Source organism: Spermophilus citellus (genome assembly GCF_964194105.1).
Source record: "Spermophilus citellus genome assembly, chromosome: 12".
Taxonomy (NCBI): domain Eukaryota; kingdom Metazoa; phylum Chordata; class Mammalia; order Rodentia; family Sciuridae; genus Spermophilus; species Spermophilus citellus.
In genome coordinates, this window is record NC_138198.1 from 113,959,841 (window position 1) to 113,977,455 (window position 17,615).

Genomic DNA, 17,615 nt, shown 5'->3' on the forward strand with positions numbered 1-17,615 from the left:
GCATCGTGCTTTAAAAATACTGTAACTCTCGAGCCGTGGATCTACGGCCAGGTCATTCTGTGCAGGGAACAGTAATGCAGGGTGCCCTTCACCTGGCATTGAGACCGGCATTAAAATCTGTTTTGCAAACAGAAGCCGGTATTTTGATTAGTGGGAGGATGCCTGCGAAGGACGGAGGCCATTGTTCCCTGTGTTAGGCGCTGTCACTTGTTCTTCAGCAGTGAGCAGGGGCACCTTTCAGGGAAGGCAGCGGGGGCCCTGGTCACCTGCTGGACGCAGAGCCCAGGACCCAGGGCGGCGGCTGGGGACACCGCAATGTTTCCTGCCCAGGGGAGGTCCTCCCCCTCCTTGTGCACGGTGGAGGGCGCAGCTCCGATCCCGGCAGCCTGGTTAGTATGTCTGCTTCGTGCTGTGCCTGAGCGGAAAAACTGCCCTTGTCTTTGGTCTCCTTGGTTTCCTGGTGGCCCTGTGTTGCTCTTGGCGTGTTTGCTTCCGTGCCTGCCCACCCGTGCGCTTCCCTGGAGCTCCCTCCTGGACGCTGCGCCCTGGGCCCAGCGGACGCAGCCGCTCCCTCCCCAGCCCACATCCACCCCTGCTCCATTCAAATCCAAAAGTATGGATCCCCATTATTTAGAATTGGGTTGACTGTGGAGTTGCAGATGGAGAAAAAAATGCTGATTTTTTTTTTTAATGCCAGTTTAGAGTTTTGTATTTTTATGGTGCACTGTACTATTTTATTTTTGCTTCTGTTAAAGGAAATAGGTGGATGAAGGCAAATATTATTTTAAAAATATCTGTAGCTGAGGATGAGGTAGTGAAATTTCAGTTTCAAATTATTATACATAATGTTTAAAAAATGTTTTTATTTTATAGTTATACATTAATAATTTGATTCATTTTGACATAATCATACATTCATAGAATTTAATTTGCTCCATTTCGGTCCCAGGTACATCCTCTTCCCTCCCCTCCTCCTCCCCCTATTCATAATTTTTAAGAGATATGCTCATGAATATTAAACCTGTGCAAACCACACATGCACATAGGTGTGTGTTCCTTCATAGAAGGTGCTTTATTTTAGGATGCTGGGCAGTCTGTCTCATTCATACCGAGGGCAAAAATATCTTTGTCATGCTTTTATAAGATATGCACATAAAGAGATAACTAGAAGGTTGGATGGAGGGAGGGAGGGAGGAAGACAGAAGGGTAAGTACGTAAATATTTTTAACCTGGTTATTTGTTTTTGGGGGGAGTATCCTTTTCATTATAACCAGCAGTTTGTGTATTATAAAGTCTAATCATCATTGATATTCTTTATAAAATATTGTTCTGATGTCAAATTTATATGTAAAGAATTCAGACTTCCCCAACCTGTTTTATTGCACTCCAAAATAGCTTTTTAGGAGGGGTGTCAATAAAGTTCATTTCTTTCTTGATAGAATAATTATATTAATGCTAATTTCTTGAAAGGAAAATTTATATTTTCACGCCAATGGCTCTCTTTTGAGTCCCATACTGTTCCTCGTGGTGATAGCATGCAATATGGTTTCATATCTATGAATCATTGGTTTCATAGGTATACTCCCTCATATTTTAGTTTGTAGAATAATCTCAAGTAATTGACTAAATTTTGTTTTTATTGCCATTTAAAAAATATTTATTAAGAAAGATATTTAGACAAATATGAAGCCTGTATTGTGCTAGTTAACTGTTAGTTTCCAAGACTGTAAAATGTATTAAAAATCATTTCTCTTCCAGACGCTGAACCCAAAGTGGAATGAAGAATTTTATTTTAGAGTAAGTTTCTTTTTTGGTACTAACTTGTTATTGATACCTAGATTGATACATCATAATAAATATTGAGGGAAAACTTTCATATTTTTAATGAGAAATTCCTTTTACTATGAGAAATATTTGAGTAACCACCTAATGTCTTAAATTTTGCAAGAGTGAGTAGTGGTCACAAAATCTGGACTGTTTCATCTGAAGATGTTTGGGGAAATAAAAGTTATCCAAATGCCATATTTTATTGTTGCAACTCTATAAACTTTTCTTTAAAAAGTAAGATCAAATGTAATTTTAAACAATGGTTTATTCCTATGTGACATGGATTATGAATTATTTTATAGTTAAACAGGAGTAGAAACATAGAAGCACTAAACGATGCCAATTATGGGGCTTTTACTATAGCTCAGTGCTAGAGCATTTGCCTAACATGCATGAAGTCTCTGGGTTTAATCCCCAACACCTCAAATTAACTTTTTTTTTAAAATTACATTCCTAAAGTTAGGAAGGAAATTTTCTGTGATTCAGATATTTAGTATATGTATTTACGTGAGTACTGTAAAATTACTTCTGGAATTTATATGCCACAAAATAAGGTAAAATTTCCCCCAATCTTTTCTATTTAATATCTTGAACAGCTATATGTAGAAATGACTGATTTCTGTATTAACTGAGATTTCTACTTAGTGAGCTTTCCTGGTTGTTGCTGGGTTTTTTTGTTGCCAAAATTTTGGAAATATTAAACTGCTCAGCTATTAAAGTATTTTCTCCTTAAAATGAAAGTTTTTAAAATATCTGTATATCTATGGTATTAATAGACACTCACTTGTAAAAATACACCAGATTAGATCTTCTAATTAATGTAGATTCTCAAAGAACTATACTGCCATTAGACCCACATAATTGTCCTGCCTTCTTTCTTTCAGTTGAGGTAGGATTTTCTGTGCTCCAAACTTGGATTACTGTATCCTGCATCTGTTTTCTGTTATGTTCAGAGCTGAAATATGGCACTGATATTTTAATACTTGGTAGATCCTGTGTTCAGCCTCCACCAGATGTATTTTAAATTACTCTGTGAAGGACTGAACAGCTATTGGGGACTGTGAGGTGTTATTTGCCCTTAGTTAACTCTCAAATACAGCTTCCTTCTTGTGAAACTCCAAATATTCATACTTCTTATATTTAAATCATATTTATGTGAGTGATAGTACATCCAAAACTTTTTTCAGTGATTCTTGGCTATAAATTCATTTAAAATGTATTTTTGTTAGTGTTTTTGCTTATTTGCTTTCAAGATCTTTGTTTTTAGTCCCTCTGCAAATCTTTGTTGCCACCTATGTACCCAGCTCCTGCTGTGGCCTGTGAATTCATTCACTGGTAACTAGCACTTTGCTTCCCAAAGCTTCTGAGCAGATGCAAACCCACCAGCCATTTGTTTGCTCTGCCATGGAGGCTACGGGCCAACCAACGGGCCAAAAACACAAGTGGATCTCACTGTGCTTATGTGGTCAAATGTAATTTCATTCCATTCTCTGTCAGGAAGCAGCCAGGGCCTCCTAACAGTAGACCTGGATTATATCTCTGGCTTTATTGTTTACAGCTTTTCTGACCCTGGAAAAGCCACTAAGCATTCTCACTCTCCCTGGGGGCCTTGTTCCTCACGTAGGAGAGAGAAGTCCTTATGGGTAGAATGTTCCCCTGACATGAGATGATACAAACGAGAACTGCTGGTACCATTTCTCACCATTTGGTAGTTAGTAAATGATACCTGAATCTGAATGATGACATATGGGCTGTTTTGGTTAGGTTTCGGTAAAAAGAGAAAGGCAAAAAATATCATTAAAAGCCTAGTAGCTCTGACATTGGCCCCAGCTTGCTGGAAGCAAAGGGCATTTTCTTGTTGTCACTGATGGTTCACAGCCCAGGCCCTGAACAACAGCAGGCCAGACCTGGTTCCAAATCCTGGTTGCCTCATATGCTGTCCCTGGGCTCTTGGGCAGGTTACTCCACCTGCATGATCTCAGCTTCTCATGCATGAAATAAAGGTGATAGTTACATGTCATAGGATTGCTGTGAAGATTGAATGAGACTAGGTATAGTTGATACTTAACAAGGAGATGGTACTTAAAAACTAAGCCCACAATGGTAAATAACTGCTCTTACTGTTTTCTTCATTATTTTAATCACCACCACCACCAGGTCTAAGAGGTTCCCTCAAGCAGGGACTTTAATCTATTGGCATGGGAAGCTTTTGTCCAGCAGATTAGGAACTCTTTAAAGTAGTTCAGAATTATACTTTCTTATTCTAGAAAAATAGCTAAGGACCTTTGCCTTTTTCTGATATTATATAGAAAAATCAATACCAGAAAATTTTATTTAGCAGACAGAATTTCCAGAAAAGTAGGTTACTTGTTTGTTAATACATTTCAGTTGGATGCATTCTAAAGCTTTATCCTATTCTTGCTGTCCCTTATTTCATCCTTCCAGTGATTTCTGCTTACATCTGAAGTACTGTTTGTGTTCCTTGTAGGTAAACCCTTCTAATCACAGGCTCCTGTTTGAAGTATTTGACGAAAACAGATTGGTGAGTGATTCCTCATTATTGAATTTTGCTTCGTTTCTTAAACACTGAATTTTTAGAGTAGCATCTTCCAAACTCTGTCTTTGGGTTGTACTTCCAACAGTTTCCATGCCGAAAGACAAGACTATTTTTGTCCTACTCTTAATGTTTTTAATTTCAGCAAACATTTGTGTGTTGCTAGGACAGAAAATTTACTTGAATATATGTATATTTTTATTGCACTTGTTATTAATGCAAATTACTGATGATAGGCTCAGCCTAAATGCTTGTGTTTTGGTTTGGGGCATACAGAATGGTAGGCAAATTTGTAAAGAGGCCATCAGGCATGTAAGCAAACTTTGTGGGGACTTTAAATGTAATTACTGTGATGCCTTCAGTAGCTTATCTATGGTGATTCTCAGAGGAAATGAAAATCTGGTTAACTATATAGAAGAAAGTAAATCTATACTTAGTAATAATTAAGCTGTTTTAAAAGTTGTACTTTCTCAAGAGAGATCCTTAGAAAGTACCTTTAAAAGATCAAAAATAAGGGCTGAGTGCAGCTCGGTGATAGAGTGCTTAACTAACTTGCACAGGCTCCTGGATTCCATTTCCAACACCACCACCCCCCCCCAAAATAAAAAACCAGTAGATACACACCTGAGGCATATAACTGATACAAACTTGCATTTTATATGCAGGTTGATATAAAAGATATGGGCTATAACTAAGATTTTATTTTCAAAATTGCTTTAAAAACAAATATGATGCTTTAAGATTTAACAAATCTTAAAGCATTTTGCTTTCTTAGCTAATTAGAATCAAGTACCAATAACCGTGTTCCCACTGTGACACCAAACATTATTGTGTTATGTGTAAGGCTTTACGGTACTTCAGAAGTGATATTAAAACTCGGTTATACTCAAATTTACCTTCTCTGAAACTTATGCACATTCACTAGTTAAAAGAAATGTTCTTATAAACCCTTGTTTCTGCAGAATTCAACTGAAACTCCAAAATTGAGAAGATCTTCATGTTAATAAAGTATCATCAGGAGGAGCCTTAAAACACATTATGCAACTCCCTGTCCTGATAGATAAGAGGTCACTGGTCTAGAACCTTTATAGAATTAAGCATATAAGTCAGGGGACATGCCAGGGTTCAACCCCCTTTCTCTTCTGCCTCAACCTGATGCTGAGGAATACCCAGAATTTTTGCCCTTTGGTGTAGAATTAGGGAATGTTATTTAATCCAATATGCTTGGTAGTATTCTCCAAAATAGAAAACTAAGACATTCCATTCTACCATCCTAGTATTTTTCCTATTGAAAATATGGGATCTGCATTTCCCTGGATGTTTTGTGCCTTGGGGTGATAATTGGTAGCATCAAGTAACTAAATCCCTTTTGTTGTTTGTGTGATGGTATTCTGCTAAGGGTGCAATTCTTGCCTATCCAACTTTCATCCAGCCAGGACTGTAGGGATGGGGCAGTATTTAGTGTCATATTGCATAACTCACTGTAGACATGGAGGCCTCCACACACTAATCCTTATTCTCTGTTTTATTGAGTAAAATAACTCTTAATATCGAGAAAGGGTCAAATTTAAAGAAAAAACTGCTTCTTGTTTGATGTGTTTTAGTTTATCATTGAATATTCTTCTGAGAGAAATTCACTGTTTAAAAAAGTTTTCCATTTCCATGATCTAAAATAATGACTGTAGTTGAGATGACCTTGCCACGGATCAGAAACTATACTTTTAAACCAAAAAAGGCTTTGAATGCAAAGCTTTTAAGAAATCTGGTGTGAATACAAACTTGATCTGCACAAATGTGTTTTATAATATTAATACTTAGCTTTGCCCCAGGCTGTCTGCAGTGTTGTTACTATGCAAAGAATGCTGGTTGTTGGTGGTGGCTTTTTTCTTTGTTGGCTATTAATCCAGTGAAGATAATGTGTGACTCTAGTAGTACTTGGAAATTCTAGCATTAAACAAACCTAGCTTCCATTCCCACAGAGAGATGATTTTTTGGCATTTAAAACTCATGCTTTTAGAAAACGGGTTTAGATGTGTGTAAATGCAGGGTTAATCCTCCATACCCTTGACTCTAGAACTGTTGACAAAGCTATGCTTTGCAGATTTTAAAATAAACTTTGTCATTCATTGCAGTTTGGTATTTTCCCCTTCTTTTTAATTTTTTTAACCCCCTCCTAAATAAACCTCTAATGTTTCTGAATCATAGAAAATACTAAGTTTGAAACACAGAATAACTACAAGACTAACCAGACTAACAACAAACCCGATGACAGTTTTTTGAATGTGCCCTTTTATTTCTTAGGTCCTTTTTGGCTTACTGCAGATAGCAAGATTCCTTGTTTGAATCCCAACTGGGGTAATATTGCTGACTTCCTACTGGAAAAAAGTCGGCTCCAAGCAGCATTTTTTTTTTTTCTGTATGGTATTTTAAGTTAAATTACTATAGAAAACCACATGCATCCCCGCCTTCAATTTTCCCTGATGTTTTCTGTATGGGTGTGAAGGGGTTCACCTATCTGGCATATAAGAGAATATTTTCTTCAGCTGAGTTCTTTTGGTCTGGTACTTCTGTATGTGTGGATCCTATTACATGTGAGAGGCACATGTGCCCCTTTTAAATGAAAAATGTTCATAGTAGCAAGAGGCAGCCCAGATGCACAGCTGGCTGTGTAGTAAATTGTGCCCCACGAAGCTATTTTGTTACTTGTAGATCATGGTCTAATTATTTCCCACTAAAGGGACACTAATTCTGTGGGGTGTGTAATCGTATTTATAGTACCTTTTATTAGTTTGCATTCCGTCATGGTAGTGTAGTGATATCGATAACAGAAACATAACCTCGGATGCTTGGGAACTACCCCCTCCCCATGCAGCTAAGCTGTACTTGTCATTATTTGCTGTGGTGGGGAGGTGGGGACATTCCAGTGTGTGCTTGTGTTGAGTGCCGGATCTCTAGCACCCGTTAGAGAGTCCCAGGGCTCTGAGTAGTTGGGAAAGAAATGTCCCATGAATGTGATGCGGGCAGATTTTCAGCAGTGTCTGCTGCCTCAGTGAGCTGCGCAGCTCGGCGCTGGGCCGCTGCTTTCTGACGGGACAGCAGCAGCTGGGAAGGTGCTGTTTCAGGCTCTTGCTGTTTAAAAAAAAAAAAAAATGAGAGGGAGAGGGGGAAACTGCAGAGAGTCCACAAGCTGGCATTGGAGGGGGAGAGCGCGGTCATGTGGTTCTGGCCATCCTACCCTCTGTCACAGTGTAGATGAGAGCTTTTTGCTCTTATCCAATCATGCCTGGAATGCCGCTTGCCACTTGGGCTATTTCTGCTATCTGTCGCTCTTGGTGCGGCAGTGCTAACAGTTTGGCAGATGGGACACTTTTTCTTGGAGTTGGTGTCGTTGGTTTTTGACTTCTGGCAGTGCCGGGCTTGTTGTTGCCGCTCGTCCTCTCCCTCCCGGCCCCCCTGGTCACCATGGCCCATCGGCTGCGGTTTCATTTTGGCTCTAGTCGCAGCAACACAGCCCCCGAGTCAGAGATCCTAGACCAGGAGAGAGAAGACGACTTTTTCATGGCATTCCACACCCTCCCGCGGAGGAGCGGCCCGCACCCTTTCGCCCAGAACGGACGGGAGGACAGTGGCAGTGGCCTACAAGAAGGCGTGGGCGCACTCAAGCGCAGCACGTCCATGTTCATCCCGCAGCTGCTCACGGGCATTGACGCCCGCCCCACCCGCAGCTCATCGGTGCAGATCTCCCTGCAGCGCAAGGCCGCTGATGGTGCCACCGACGGATGCGGGCCACCGGAAGGCCCTGATGACCGACCCCCAAGCACGGCCTCCGACTTCGGGGACCAGGTCACCACCGCCTTGGCCACAAGAGCCTCGTCTCAGAGCAGCTCTCAGGAACCCTCACCAGGGGACACCCCCGGGAGCTCCCCTCCAAGGGCAGCCCGAGACCCGGGGCCCCAGGTCAATGGCACATGTGGCCGCCGCGTGCGATGCCCTGGTCCAGCCAACAGCACCGAGGAGGCCACCCCCGGCCTTCGCATCCAGCACCGAGCCTCCAGTGCAGATGTGCGCCAGGTGCGGCTGCTGCCTTTTGGCCCCGACGGCCAGGTAGGCCCGGCTGTGCCTGAACCCAGGCGTTGGTCCTTGCAGCATGTTCCAGATGCTTCTGGAAGCTCTGGGAAACGGTGCTTTGTCTTCCAGTTGCAGCAGCCCCAATCAGGTGCTCCAGGACTGGGCGGGGACTTCAATTTTGGCTTCACCGGCACAAAGGGCGACAGGTTGGTGAGGTATCCCCGTATTCGGCTAGAGAGGAGCACTTCTTATCCTACCCAGCCCCGAGCAGGGCGGGGGAGCCCTACAGAAGACCGAGGAGCCCCAGAGGCGCCACCTCGGGCTGGCAGGATGGCTCCAGAGATTCGTAGGACGAATTCCATGGAGAGGACTCCACAGGGTCAAGGGTGCACGTTTAAGATCAGGCAAGATCAAAACGCAGGGCAGCAGCATTTCCGAATTCTTGTTACTCGGGGATCTGATGAAGATCCCCAGAATCCCGAGGAGGAGAATACCAAGAGCCCTGCTTCCCCAGGAGCCAATGCCCTGGTAAGTCCGTGTTTAAGTGTGCAAGTCATTCAGAAAGGAAGTTTCCTACTCGGTTTTTCTGCGGCATAATTAAAATAAACTTCATCCTGTGTTCTGGGAGTTTCCCTGTTTCTAGCCTGTGGAACCCAACGGTTTGGCCCCATTCTGGAATAATGATTTGCGATCTAGTGTTTGGTAGAGATCCATGAATACTAGTTAGCCTTTTATAAAGTATCTTTGCTTTAGGTCCTCAAAGTTAAAGAGCTCTGTTTTAGAAATCTAAGAAAAACACTCTCTCTCTCTCTCTCTCTCTCTCTCTCTCTCTCTCTCTCTCATTTTCCTTCTGAATAAAAGCCTTTTAAAAAAATTATTACTTAAAATTAGATTGACCAAAACCAAAAAAGTCAGTGTCAGAACATGTTGATGTTGGAGAGCATTTTTAAAGCCATTTGCTAATACAGCCAGGGACAACACTTTATAACAAAACAATCAGTTCTGATAAAAATGAGAGGATATTATAAAAGACTCTAGTTTTTCCTCTTAATGATTAAGTGTATATAAAGTTTGGTTCTTCCTAATGGCCTTTTTGCTGTAGAGGATTGTGACAAGTCCTTGTTACATAATTTATTGTCTTGATTTTTGTCTCATTAGGTAATACAGAGCAAGAGTAGTGCCACTTTGGGGACAGTGAAAGATGTGTTTTTGAAGCATATTGGCTAATGGACCAAGGTTAGGGGAAGGTGTGACAGGGACTCATTAATGGTCAGGTTGCATGGCAGTGCAACTTAACACTGCCCACTGGAGTGCCCAAGCCAAGGATGCTGTGTACAGTCTGGTAAGTGCCCTCCAGCTGTGCACACAAACACTTTGCCGGAGATTCTGGCTCTGCTGTGCCTGTGTTCTCTCTAGCTCCCTTTCAGTGAAATGGAACACAGAAAGACAGCTGCCAACTCCTCCGGCATATGATGACTCTGCAGCTTTCAGAGTTTGAGAGCAGGATGAAAACTTTAATCAGGTTTTCTTTTTACTGGTAATCACTAGCCATCAAGGGTTTTCTTAAAGAACAAGCACCTTATATTTTGAATTGGCTATTTTTTTCCTGAACTCCATGTGATTACTAGTTGTGGGGTGTGATGATGAAATGTCTACAGGACTTTTTGTTTGGATTACATCTGTGAATTGTCTTTCAAAGCAAGGGGCTGATATTACTCTAGAATTATTTGGTTCTAAACTGCTTTTGTTCAGAAATATTTGTTGCGACTTAAGTGAACTTTATCATTGCTTCAACATTGTTTCTCACATTTTGAAGGTATAATCAGATGCTAAATGCAAATGCATTTTTTTCTTCATTTCTCTCATTACATAAGTACTTTCTTTTGTTACCTCAAACCAATTTTAAGGAAATAACTTTATTTTGGTCTGAACTCATGACACCTATTATACAACGATACAAATTGCAAAAGAGTTTTGATAGGATAGCAGCTTGTAACCCGCCCCAAGAAATTATCATAATAGTTGTAGACCTTTTGTTCAGCACAATTCCATATTGAACTTAGACCACCTACTACATCAAGATTGAATGTTCAGTTATATTACTGAACACTTAAATTACTTTGCAGTTCAGATGTTGAAGACAAGTGCATTTATATGATTAAAATCTCATTTGGTGTAGGGCTTGGGGGCATACACTGGCAATTCCAGCTACTTGGGATTCTGAGGCAGGGGGATAGCAAGTTAGAGGCCAGCCTCATTATCTTATCAACTTAGTGAGACCTTGTCTCAAAATTTTAAAAAATAAATATCTAGGGATATAACTCAGTGGGTAGGACACTCTGGTTAATGGTCAATGCCCAGTAACTGTGGGGGGGAACCTCTTTTTTAAATCTCATGTGGGGTGGAGTTCCTAATGTAATTACAAATTAAATATACCAAAAACTGTTATCTTACAAGTTTTTTTCTAATGTGGAAAGACTATGCTGTGGAAAGCAAATTTCTACAAAGTTACAAATATAATTTCTGGAATAAAGAGGTGGTTTTGGAGAATAAATTCTATCTAGTGAATGGGGTGTGTGTGTGTGTGTGCATATATACACACACACACATATGTACATAAATTATGACAAGGTAAGCTGGTTTTCTCTTAAGCAAAGCTTTTTTTTTTTTTTAAATCAAAACTGGTAATAAAACTATCTGTTCCATTCAGCAACTCTGTGCCTGATTCGTATGGACCCAGGGCTGTTAGGCACAGGCAGCAGCTGCCATGGCCTTATTTATCTCGAAGGAAAACATTCACTTGGGCGTCTGCAGTCTGGCTGCCACCAGACCTTTTCGGCGTTTCAAATATCTGCTGCTGGATCAGAAGGGCATTTCATTATTAAATTTGCATGAAACATCATCTAAAATCCATTACAATCTGGTTTTGGAATGATATGGGAAATCTTTGATTTGGGAATACCTTTCAGGATTCCTTTTACAAATGTGTTCAAATTTCATAAGTTGTGCCTTATATCTTACTACAAGATTAAGTTGCTATGTGCTTTTTATCTGTCTTTGCCTTTTAGACATTCTGCCATGACTAAATCTAAGATGCAACATGACTCCAAAAACTGAACCAGCTAGATTCTTAGAAAAAATACAGGGCAATCTGTGTGATGATAGATTTCTACCAGGTCAGCCACCATCAGTAAAGCTGAATTGGTTCTTCCAGTCATCAGTGATAATCAGCTAAAATAATTCAGAAGTCTTAAATACATGATGTTATTCCTAGTCATTTAACAAATAATTTAGTTGTCTTAAATGAGTTCTTGGATTATTTTGTTTGATTATAAACCTTTTAACTGCCTTAGAGTTATTCTGAAGAAGCTTGGTCAACCTTTAATAGCATGTGTGCCCCCTTTGGATACTGTCCTGTGCATAATAACTGCTAAGCTTTGCATTTTACAAGGCTGAGGAGCCAGTTTTCTAATTCCATTAATATTATTAAGTGTTTAAAGGTCTACTGTGTATTACACTAGTTAATTGAAAAGTTTTACATACTGTCACAATTTGTTGCTGACACAAGAGTTTTCAAGGTAAATGGAGAAGGAAGACCCACAGGGTAAAAACGAAGAATTATCACACCTACTTCCCACACTAATAGGAAGGCAGTGTCCTCTCCATTCTTTCCCTTCCAGGTGCTCTGAGCTTCCCAGTATCCTCAGTGGGCATATGTTTTGGAGAATAAATTCTATCTAGTGAATGGGTTGTGTGTGTGTGTGTGTGTACATAAACTATGACATGGTAAGCTGTGTTTTTATTTGGAGGGAATTTTAGTTCGAGTGTTTCAGAAAATATACATATAGTAAGATATATATGCCTATGCATAATATACACATTTGTAATCATATATACACATGTAATGCACACATGTGAATGTGTAATAAACACATGTATGCATGATAGACATATGTGACTGATACATAAATGTATCTGATACACACATATGTAATAGATAATGTACATGTGTGTAAGCATAATACATGCATGCAATGCACACCTATATGTATGATTACACCTGTGAATGAATAATACATGTATGCATAATAGACATAATAGGCACACATGTATGATGCACATGTGCATGTATAATGCACATGCATGTCTAATATATGTATGAAAGATACTCATGTATAATAAACACATGTATAACAATGCATGCATATGCTATACATGTATATATAATAAACACATGTACGTGTAGTAGACACACGTATAATGCATATTTATATAATGCACACACATATTTGCATGATTTAAAAAAGCATGTCTTCAACAAGCAGTTTTAATGCTTCTTGGGATGTGACTTTTTGCTGAAAAGTTTGGAGGTAACTCATTTTGATACCATGCACCACTGATCTAATGGAAGAGATGGTTTTGGGGACCCAAAAAGCAGCTTTGACCAGTTAATGGCTTTGGGTCCTTGGGTAGCTACTCCCTTTTCAGTCTAATGAGAACAAAATGTCCAGTTTTCAGGGTTCCTTCACCAAAAACCAACCAAACAAACCCAGCTCCTGGGTTGCTAGCCAGGCTTAGTTAGGTCTGAATGAGGCAACATCTATAGCAGCAGCACCTGGTCATGAGCTAAGCGTACAAGTCCTTACCCTACAAAGTTAATCAGGTTGGCTTGAACAGTTTTTGATCCTCATGGCATTAAACACAAGGACAGCATGCATTTATGAAATGTTAACTTTAATAACCAGCTTTAATGTCTTCTCTGCCACCCTCTGGTCATTCATCTTTGTCCTTGACACTGCCCTGTGGTGATGTTGTCCTTGAAAAGAATTGACTTGTGAGCTATGCTTCGTAGAAGAGGACCATTGATAATATTTGCAATATTAATTTTTTGAAACCTGAAAAACATTTAAACTGCATTTCCTACATAGATTTACCATGTTATTTTGCTATATATAATTGGTTTCCAGTGATTTAGGTTTGTTTTCTGTATGAAATTTTTACATCATATGACCTAAACACAAGGAAGATATGTGGGGAATATGCTTTATTAGATCCTTCCAAAGGGCTTTCATAAATGTCACAGCTGCTTTGGCCACACCTGGAGGCAGAGTTCTTGGTCACTGAAATTTCCAATTTTATAATACATATCAGTAAGAAATTTTCTGTCCCTACATAATAGTTAACAAGACCAGAAGGAATTTATTCTGTGTCAAAATCATTTTAAAATTTTATAAGTGTTGAATGTTTCTGAAGTTGATGGATATTTTTGTGTAATCAAGCCTAATCCAAGTGGTAATGCTACTTGTGCCAACTTCAAATGATTAAGCAGACTTTTAAATAAAAATAATTGCATATTATTATTGGTAAGAGAAATTAGCCTAAAGACTTTTTTTTCCTTTTAACTCTTAATTACACAACCAAGACATTTGCAAAAGGGAAAAAATAAAATTCATTGATGGTGTTGAAACTGTTGATTCAGTGCATGGGTACCAGAATATCTGTTTCTTTTGCAAATGTCAAAAGAAGCTTGGGAAAACCCAATCCAGAATTAGCTGGTGATTATTCAGAGCTTTTTTTTTAATCATATCTGCCATCTTGTTCTTCTAATTCTCACCAAGCAGCATAGCATTTATCCCTTATCTTCTATAAGAGAGCACACCAAAACAGAGCCCACCTGCTATGTATATTCCTCTCCAGATTGAGATATTGAATAGGACTAAAAGGATGGAGGGTAGAAAATATTAGCTAAAATATTGGAGTTTCTGGACCAAAGGAGAGTATGGAAAGGTTTTTAGGAACAATCTTGACTCTGTGTAGATAATATTCTCAGTGGAATTTCCTTTAAAAAATAATAATAATCTCATGGTTATTCTGCTGTGGCCTACTTGGGCAGCCTGGGATACAAAGGAGGATAAGTAAATAAGTGTGACAAGTGGCCTGTTGTGAGTGGGCCTGAAAGTAAGTCCCTGATGGCCTGGCTGTTGTCGTGTTGTGTCCTGGGTCTGAATGTCCCTAGGATAACCATATTATAACAGGAAGTTCAGTTTTCAGTATGGAGGAGGGGAGTAGATTAAATTTCAAGAAGCCTGCTTTTTATACATGGCTCATTTTAGCAGCATAGCCTGTTCTGACACTTCTGAATCAAGTGTTCAAAACTTTCCATGAAGGCCATGAAATGAAGGTATCAGAAGCTGGAAGGAAGGAGCCCTGCTTTCCTGGGTTTTGACAGTTGTGCTACATTTTGAATTCAGTTACTTTATATCAGTTCCTTCAGTGCCTGCCCAGCCTACCTAGTTCTTTGAAACCATTCTACATGTCTGTCAATGTTGATTATTATGCCATGTACTCGGGAGAATTGACAAAACTCTGCCAGGTAGCAAGAGACCAAAAATTTCCCAGGAAATTCTGCCTTTCCCAGGTCTCTAGAGTACACGGCCAGTTTTTATAGATTACAGCGAGTCCAGTGGCTTTTACTTCCTCATGTAGTAACTTTGAGGCATCTGTTGCCAGCCCCGGGGCATCCTTCATCATCTTGTCTACCTCTTTCTGGGAGGTCAGGTTGGCCAGGGTCTCGGTAAGCTTGAAAATCCTTGATTCAAATAGTTCCTGATAGATTTGAAGTCCCTTTCTATAGGTCAGTCAAGAATTGTACTCTTAAAACATAATTAGTGACCCATATGTCATAATTGATTTGTTTCCTTGAAAGACTTCTTTTAAAGGTTCATAATCATAGGCCTTGAGAGGTTTTTCTCATATTCTTTTAAAATGCAGGACCAGGCATTTACCTCTTGATAAGGAGGAAACAAATGACTTTGGTCCAGATTTTTACAGTTGAGTTGAATAGAAAAGTTGAGATGGAATAGAAATATAGAAATGTACTTTCTAAACTCCTTCTACCACTTCTTCAAACCTGGGAGGTTTTTGTTGGTTTCTATTGTTTTAGTTGCAGATGGAGGCAATACCTATATATTTTTGAAAATATTTTAAGATGTCTATGGACCTTTATTTACTCTTATATGGTGCTGAGGATCAAACCCGGAGCCCTCATACGTGCTAGGCAAGCACTCCACCACAGAGCTACATCCTGAGCCCCCAAACGTGGGAGTTTTTCCAGGCTAAGAGTTTCATTGCAGAACTGACTTATCCTCTGGCTTTCTTAAGGAATGTGGTCCCCAGTTGAATATAGTAAACTAACAGAATGCTCTGGGATTCTTTGGTATCAACTTCCCTGTGAGTTAAAATAGTTTAAATGTATCTGATATAACCTTATTGATTGTGCTTTACACTTGATTAAAGATATACCAAATTGTGACATAGCTACAAACATTTTGATTTAGTTTCAATATCTAAAGTGACTTAACCTCTTTTATTAGTAGAAATTTTTTTTTTAAAAAATGCTGATCCAATGCCGAATATACCCATCAGCATGTATTATTATTGGGGAGCCCAGATGCCAAGGCTCAGGATGCCTTGTGCTTGCACTCTTCATTGAAATTACATTAGCAAAAGGTATGCCTGCTTTTCCATCCCATAGGATGCCAGTTTTCTTCAGCTAATGTGTGCAGGAGTCATTTTTTTATTTTAATCTCATAAAATAGAGTGTTGAGTTGCTTTGAATTATTATGTAGTCCAGTTCCTTTAATTTTGAACCTGAAAGAATATGAGGGCATAACTTTGGCAACATAGGGGATATTATTTTTGCCTCAAGTATCCAATAATTTTAATAACTGCTGCATGTGAAGTGATGACCTTCTTGATAGTGGAGATAGACATTTGGGAACCTGGTTTGTAGCTTTCAGGCTCACAGATAGGACAGCTGAATTTGTGAGGTCCATCCAGAGAAAGCCTTTGTTCCTGGGAGCAGGCTCTAAGCAAGCCTGACACCCAACAGGCAGGGAGTGACAGACTGCTTTGACACTGGCCAGAGAGGCAGGAGTGATGTCATGGAGTTTGGAACTGCATCCTGAGAGAGAACCAGATTTGTCTCAGTGGGGTCAATAAGAGAAGCCCTGATGGAGAACTGAAAGTAGAAGTGACTGCCAGAGATGTGGTGACTGTGTTTGCCCAAGAATTGCCTTGTTCGTGATTAACAGGTATCACGAAATCATTTTGTACTGTGAAATGTCGCTGAAGAATTTTTGGGTGTAGCTTTCGGCAAGAACACCCCTCTGCTTTTCATCTGCTGGTTGCAGTCTTAGATGAATTTCTTTCTTGCTGGCACCCTCTTCAGAGATGATCTCTACATGCCTGCCTGGGCTGGGTTGAGCAGCAAGAAGTAAAGGTAGATCCCACCCTAATGCCCATGTCCTCAGAAAGGAGCAGAGAGAACCTGGGTGGTGTGAGGTGATGATCTATCCCAGTGCCTGTGTATTGGGGTGTCTGGGTGAAGGAGATGGTCATGTGATGCTGACTCATGCACTCATAATATTTATTTAAACCTTGCCTAAAAATCCCCCTGCTGAGCTGGGGGTGTAGCTCAATGGTAGAGCACTAGTTTAGCATGCACAAGGCCCTGGGGTCCATCCCCAGCACAGGGGGGAAACTCCTCCTTTCTCATAGAGGAAACTTTTTTTTTGGCTGCTTGAACAAATGGATGGAACCTCCCTGGGTGGCCTCTGGAGATCCATCAGACAGCTCCATAGATGATGTATAAAGAATCGCTAAAGGAATTTGGTGAGCTCCCAACTGCCTGCCAGGTCCCTTGCCCCATTCTGGGTACACAGCAGTGAAGAGAAGAAACCTGCCTTCTGGTAGCTTCCATTCTGGTAACAGGGAGGCAGGTGAACAGAATAAGTTGTGAGAATTACTGTGAGACAAGGAAGAGAGTTAGAGAATGGGGTGGGGGGCTGTGGAGTGGGCCAGGTTGAGGCGTATGTGGGAGAGCCACAGATGGCTTCCCTTAGGTGATATGGGCAGGCCGAGAGGATGGCCAGGAGGAAGGAGATCATGCCTGACTGAGGGATGGGTGAATGTGAAGGTCTTGCATTTCCTGTGCCTAGAGCAGGAGGAATGGCAATGAGCTGGAGTTGGGTGATCAGGGACAGAGGTGCAGCTCTGGAGGAGAAATGGTCCTGGGATATCCAGGTCAGAAAGGCCCCTGTGGAGTGGTGTGGGGCAGAAGGGAACAGGAGGGGTTTGAGCAGAGGAAGGACAGACCACACTGGCC

At 40.4% G+C, this 17,615-nt stretch overlaps 1 protein-coding gene across 10 annotated transcripts in view; it reads left to right on the top strand.

The window, feature by feature from the left end:
- NEDD4L (NEDD4 like E3 ubiquitin protein ligase) overlaps positions 1-17,615 on the top strand; it is a 303,382-nt gene that overhangs the window by 167,973 nt on the left and 117,794 nt on the right. For 3 of the 10 annotated variants that reach the window (XM_081263098.1, XM_081263100.1, XM_081263103.1), the window contains exon 1: positions 7,575-8,977. In XM_081263098.1, the coding sequence (XP_081119224.1) occupies positions 7,844-8,977 (1,134 nt within the window). In that variant the 5' untranslated portion in view covers positions 7,575-7,843. Of the gene's footprint in view, positions 1-1,758; positions 1,798-4,315; positions 4,370-7,574; positions 8,978-17,615 lie in introns of those variants that run through there. The other 7 variants (XM_081263107.1, XM_081263099.1, XM_081263102.1 and 4 more) reach the window with 5 other exon arrangements.